The following is a 6034-nucleotide window of genomic DNA, read 5'->3' as shown; positions in this document are numbered from 1 at the left end:
TATTTGTGGATTTTTTTTGGTTTCTATAATAAACTATATAGTGATGATTCTTGCATTAAACCCTTATGTTCATATTATTACAAGTTGTGTATGTATATAAAAAGGCATGGAGTGGATGACACTGTAACACATGCTTGCCTTTCTAAAGGAGTTTACACTTGGAAGTGTTGGCCAGTCCTTATTCTTTAGAAATGGCAAATACATTTCTTACTGTGACAACAATGAAATTCTATGCATTAGGGGTAGACAATATTTTTTTAACTGAAGGTCACATTCCCTCTAGGTTAATCTTGTCAGGGCCCACATACTGGGGGTGGGTAGGGCAAGGTCAAATTGGAACCAAAGGGGCAGCAGATAGCAAGGAGCTGACATCTCCACTACCTGCTGTTTTCACCAGCTGGGCTGTACCCCTGTACACCATCAAAAAGCCCCCCTTTTCTGCTGCCCTGTGAGTAAGAGCAGTAAGCTGGGCTCCCCAAACTTGGCCCTCCAGATGTTTTCAGACTACAACTCCCATCATCCCTAGCCAACAGGACCAGTGGTCAGGGATGGTGGGAATTGTAGTCCCAAAACATCTGTAGGACCGAGTTTGGGGATGCCTGGCTTACATGCTGTGGCAAGTAACAAGATTCTAGGAGACCCTATTCTGTAAGGTCAATAAGTTGTTGCTGCATTACAGTTACTTACAGGAAGGATGAGTTGCCATGGATGTTTCCCAAGGTCCACTAAGACCTCTTTTAAAAAACCCTAAAAGCTGAGCAGCTCATTTGTATCCAAGCTGGTCATTCTAAGAGCCTTGCAAATTTAATATACAGTGGTACCTTGGTTTATGAACCTAATCCGTTCTGGAAGTCCATTCTTAAACCAAGGCATGCTTTCCCATAGCAGCAGAGTACTCAATTTACAAATGGAACACACTCAACAGGAAGCGAAACATGTTCTTATTCCAAGGCAAAGTTCACAAACCAAAACACCTATGGGAGCTTTTCCAGCAGAAGAGGGGAGTATAACTGCTTTATAAAGCCCTAGATAATTGAATTTAAACCAACCAGTGACTTATTCCATTGGAGAATAGAATAACAGAAGTGTAGGTCGGGAAACAAATACAAGCAGTAACGGTACAGTAATTAAGATGTTGCATTGACAGGGAGGAATGGCTTTGATTTTATCTTCCTCTAAACTAGGCCCTCCAGATGTTTTGGACTACAATTCCCATCTTCCCCAACCTCTGGTCCTGCTAGCTATGGATCGTGGGAGTTGTAGGCCAAAACATCTGGAGGGCCACAGTTTGAGGTTTGTTTTATTTATATCCCACCTTTTAAGAGCTAGTGTTTGTTCTCTGCTTCACCCATGACATTGTACAACAACCTTGCAAAGTAGATAGGCCTGAAATGCTGCCCGCCCCAAGGTCGGTGAGCTTTATGGCTGAGTGGGTATTGGAACCTGTGTTTTACCAATCCTAGACCAGCACTAAACACAACACTATATTGGTGCTCATAATGCCCTCCAAAGTATATCAGGCAAAGACAGACGTGACAGAATGCTACCAAATAGGATTCCAAATTTGCATACTTAGCTGAGGAAAGAAGGAATTTGCTGTGGCACCTAGGTAAGTGTGGAAATTTTAAACAGCTATATGTACATGGGACTTTCTTCATTTTTCCTTAACCTCCTTTGGACTGCAGAAGATTCCCAGGGGCAGAAAGGAATGTTTGCTTGCAAAAATGCAAACTGTTTACTGATAATCAGGTGAATAGCTAAAGAACTGCATACTCAATGCTTGCTAAGTGATTCTCCCAAAATGCTTTATTTAAAAAGATTGGATTTCTTGTAACATTTCAAAGCCTAAGGTTCCTGAGAACTGATTTCAAAAGGCTATTGTCAGCTCTTTGTAATAAAGCTACTAAGAAGGAGTGTCAAATTAGTGCATTGGTACAGAGCTTTCTAGTGAGCACATATGCATTATTGGTAGGATATTGTAGTGGAAGCTTTCTACAAAATGCACTGTAACCCCTTTGCATGTGCCCATTTGCATATATGGAAAGAAGAGAATAAAGAGATAAAGGGTGGAAAATATTCCAGCATATCATACACATTTCTGGTTGCATTAGTAGACACCACAATGCTGTCAATATTTGACCTAAAGAAGGCTCCTGCAACTTCAACAGCTGCAGACCAGGAGTGGGGACCCTTGGGCCTGCCAGATGTTGCTAAACTACAACCCCCATCATCCCCAATGGCATTTTTGATGCTATTTTTCCTAATAGACACCCTTTTTTTTTGCAAAGCCTTAATGCATGTTTGTGTGTTATTGTCATTAATATGCATTTTATGTACACTTTACCATGCATTTTTGCAGACGTTATTTGGCTGGAGAACTGCATTGACAAATTCAGAGAAGTGCAAATTCATATTTGCATATTGCTTCGGAATATGCAAATTTGGTAAGTTCACCTTTAAATGCAAAGTGAGTCAAGTTTTTCCTTCATTCCTCACTACTGGTGGTATCCCAGCTGTGAGGACTACCTTCTCCTGTCACTTCTGAGAAGGGCAGTGACCCTGGGCTTCTGTATCAATGGCAAAGTCTCCCCTCAAAGGCTAGCAGATGTATTATTACGCTATAAAGCAGAGGAGAGGAACCTCAGGCCACATCCCTCACAGGCACTGTTTCCCACCTTGCTTTTAATGTTTTTGCCCCACAGACTGAACCTCCAATCGTGACTTGCTTGCGTGAACGCAGGGCATAAGAAAGGGGTGTGCTGCAGGCAAGTAGAAACAAGTCTACTGTTACAAAGGTAAAAGTTAATATTATCTGCTCTGCCCACCTTTGCACCTGGCTCTGTGCACCACTGGCATGTGGGTCCTGGAAGATTGCCAAGGAAGGAAAGCGGTGCTTGGCTGAAAGGTCACACCCCACTCCTGCTCTGAAGCTCTCCTTCAGATGCAGCCCTATAAAACCGGAGTGGGGTACCTGTGGACCCCCAGAAGTTGTGGGGCTCGAGCTCCCACCATCCCCTGACCATTGGGCCAAGCTGGCTAGGACGGATGGGAGTAGGCCTCCCCACCTCCTTTTTCCTGACGTTTCCCTTCCTTTTTTCACAGATCATTGTTCCTTTCCTCCACCTCAGCAACGTCTTGTAACCTGCTGTGCAAAGAAAGGCAACCACCAAGTGCGGCTTATTCCCCCCCCCGCCCCCTCGCGCGAGACAGGCGCAGTTCGAGCTTTTCATACAGGTTCCCTCTCTGAGGAACTTTTGGCTCAACGAACTACATTTCCCGGGAATCCCGGCTTCTCTCCTCCGGAGCGAAAGGGGGCTTTCGCGCCGACGCGAAGGCAAAAGCCTCTCGCTCCCTCTCCGCCTCTCCGGGCTGCTGCATGTGTGGACCGTGTGGGGAGCGAGGGGCGGAGCTGGGAAGCCTCTGAGCTACAGCAAGCCGCCCAATGCAGTAGAAGCTCTCGGAGCGAACGGAAGCCCGTCCAGCACAATGCAGCACTGAGGCGACGGAGGCGGCGGCATTGTAGAGGAGGACACGCGCCTCTCTCGCTCGCAAAGAGAAGGAGACCCCGGGAGCGGGGGGGCGCCTTTCCTCTCCCCCTCCATGCCAGCCGCCGAGTGACCCGCGCTTATTGCGGGCGGGAGGAGGAGGAGGAAGGACGCGCCTCCCTCCTTCCCACCCGACCGAGACCCAGCCATGCAGCCAGCGACTTCTCTGCTCTCCTTGACGCTTTGTGCCTTCGGGATGCTCTCCGGAGCCGGCTCCAGCCGCGCAGGTAAAAAGAAAGAAAGTGGGTGGGAGTCCTCGCCTCACCTTTGCATCGCGGCACACGGACGCTCGGCAGGGATCGCCTTGCAGGGATCTCTTGCAAGGGCAGAGAGAGCCTCGGTCGGTGCAGCCGAGCAGCATCCCCAGCGCTTTCCAGGGAGGCAAAGCAAGAGCGCCGCTGCATTTCGTGCGCTTGCGTGTCTCGGGGCTTGTGTGTTTGTGTTTAGGAAGGAGCAGGTAGCAGAGAAAGATCCAGCAAGGCAAGGCGCGAAAAGGGTCTCCCGCTAAGATGGAGCTGGTTGGGTGGGTGGGCTGGCTCCTTGCTTTCCCAGCCCTGCAATCTGGGGCGCGCGTGCCGCCTTGCTCCTCGCCGCTGCCCGCCTCCCTTTACGTCGCGCCCCGGAGGGTCATCTTTTGTAAATAAAAGCGATCCCGATTTGCTTGATCGTGACTGTGTCTCTTTTCCCTCCCACCTCCCCACCCTCTCCTCTCTCTCTCCCCGAGGAGACGCCTTGTTGACAGAGATGGAGCGAAGGGACGGGGATCGCTTTATGGAGAGGCAAAATATCGTCCCTTTCCGGCTGATCTATAGCACGGACGGTGGCAACGAAACTCAACACGACGTGCTCAACACCCGCATCGGCGGCGGCGGCAGCTTCGCTGGGAAGCAGGTGAGCAGCAGCAGGCGGCGGGCGGGCGGGGGGGGGGCAGCTTTGGCTTCCGGTGATAGTCAGAGAGAAAAGGAGAGGGCAGCCTACTCTTTGGGGTTTTCTGTTGCCCAGGAGACGTGTGCTTGGGGAAAAAGGAAGGAGGCGGAGGCGGTGGCTTCTTCCAAAACGCTAGTCCAGGTCTGATGCGCCATGCATAGAAATGACAGTAGGAGGGGAGGGAATTTTGCACAGTGGAGGTACCCAGAATGAAGCAATTGCCCTGGGAAAGGAATGGCTATTATGAAATAACAAATCCTGCAATTTGTCTTTTCTTTTTGGAAGTCAGATGAACCTCTTTTCTGTCCTTTGTGGAAAATGTACGCATCAGCGTAGAAATCTTGGTTTCAGCAAGATGGGTTCTGTTTTTGGCAGTATCATGGCTCTAAAAGCAATTGTTAGCAGACCACAGGGCGCTTGCTGAAAGCTTCCCCAAGTGGGTCTGATCAATAATAGCCAGTGTAGATATGCATTTCCTAACTTCCTGGCAGAATGTTTTTTTTGAATGGTTTTTAAGTTTCATCTGCCATGTATATAGTTTTAGGATTACATGAGCATTTAAGGTTGTATTTTGAATAGAAGGTTATTTCCTCCCCTCATCTGGAATGTATTTGATAACTTAGCTTGAAAAAGTGTGTATGTCTCTAAAGGAAATTTGTCCTCTGAATCATATTTGTAACTAGTTTATTTAACTAATTTATTTACGCTGCCACCCTGTACAGACGTACCTGGGAATATGACCTATTGCATTCATTGAAACTTACTTCTGAGTGGATATGCACAAGATTGTGCTGGTAACTAGGTAGTTGCAATCCTAAGCACACTTAGAAGGGAGTAAGCCCCATGGAAGACAGAGGGAACATCTTTGTAACCATGCATTGGATTGCACTGAAAATTAACTGATTCAAGTCATTTTTTTATTTTGAAGTCTTCTAAATGAGTCTAGAGTTTTAAGAGACTAGATTAGTGTATATTCATTTGTTTCATTCTTCTGTTTAGGGTGTGCGAGTCATTGCTTTCAGATTTTTCCATTTATCCTAAGTACCGGTAGTAAGAATATAATGTCAATTACTTTTAAAGTTAGGAGAAGTAGAAAAACCCTTGAGCAACAACCATACCGTAGCTAGCGACTTGCAATCCTCTTATCAATAGATTCTGTTTTACATGAATAACTCACTCTAGTTTGTTTCAGTGTTCTATGTGATCTGTATGATTGCAGAGCTTTTGCAAAGCAACATGCTAACTGGAACAAGAGTTGGAGAATAATTTGGTTTTGACAAAGGGGGGAAAAGTTTTTAAATGAGATTTTAACTGCTTGAGCTTTATTTAATTACACTGATGGGAATTCTGTAAGCAAAATTTTTAATCTCAAGTTGCAGTGTTGTCTGTGGACAATGGGCAATACATGAATAGATAGAGCTTCCCCTTGAAGTTTTCACTCGAGCAGCTCCCACTACCAAAGAGGCAAGCCTTTGTTTCATTTAAATGGGCTTGGCTTTTCAGGTATGAGAGCTGTGTTGAAGAAAATAAATACTTACTGTATTATCTTGAGTTCATTTTAC

At 46.4% G+C, this 6034-nt stretch overlaps 1 protein-coding gene across 14 annotated transcripts in view; it reads left to right on the top strand.

The window, feature by feature from the left end:
- The first annotated feature begins 3300 nt into the window (after window positions 1–3300).
- The window catches only part of ADAM22 (ADAM metallopeptidase domain 22), a 126827-nt gene continuing 124093 nt past the window's right edge, over window positions 3301–6034 (top strand). For 9 of the 14 annotated variants that reach the window (XR_015946472.1, XM_035128902.3, XM_035128901.3 and 6 more), the window contains exons 1-2: window positions 3494–3772; window positions 4270–4436. Coding sequence is in view for 13 of the 14 variants with exons in the window: in XM_035128902.3 (XP_034984793.3) it covers window positions 3694–3772; window positions 4270–4436 (246 nt within the window). In the remaining variant the exon portion in view is untranslated. Of the gene's footprint in view, window positions 3773–4269; window positions 4437–6034 lie in introns of all 14 variants that reach the window. The other 5 variants (XM_088654512.1, XM_088654511.1, XM_088654509.1 and 2 more) reach the window with 1 other exon arrangement.

Source organism: Zootoca vivipara, chromosome 11 (assembly GCF_965207765.1).
Source record: "Zootoca vivipara chromosome 11, rZooViv2.hap1.1, whole genome shotgun sequence".
In the NCBI taxonomy this organism is placed as follows: domain Eukaryota; kingdom Metazoa; phylum Chordata; class Lepidosauria; order Squamata; family Lacertidae; genus Zootoca; species Zootoca vivipara.
This window is presented reverse-complemented; position numbering and strand designations above follow the sequence as displayed.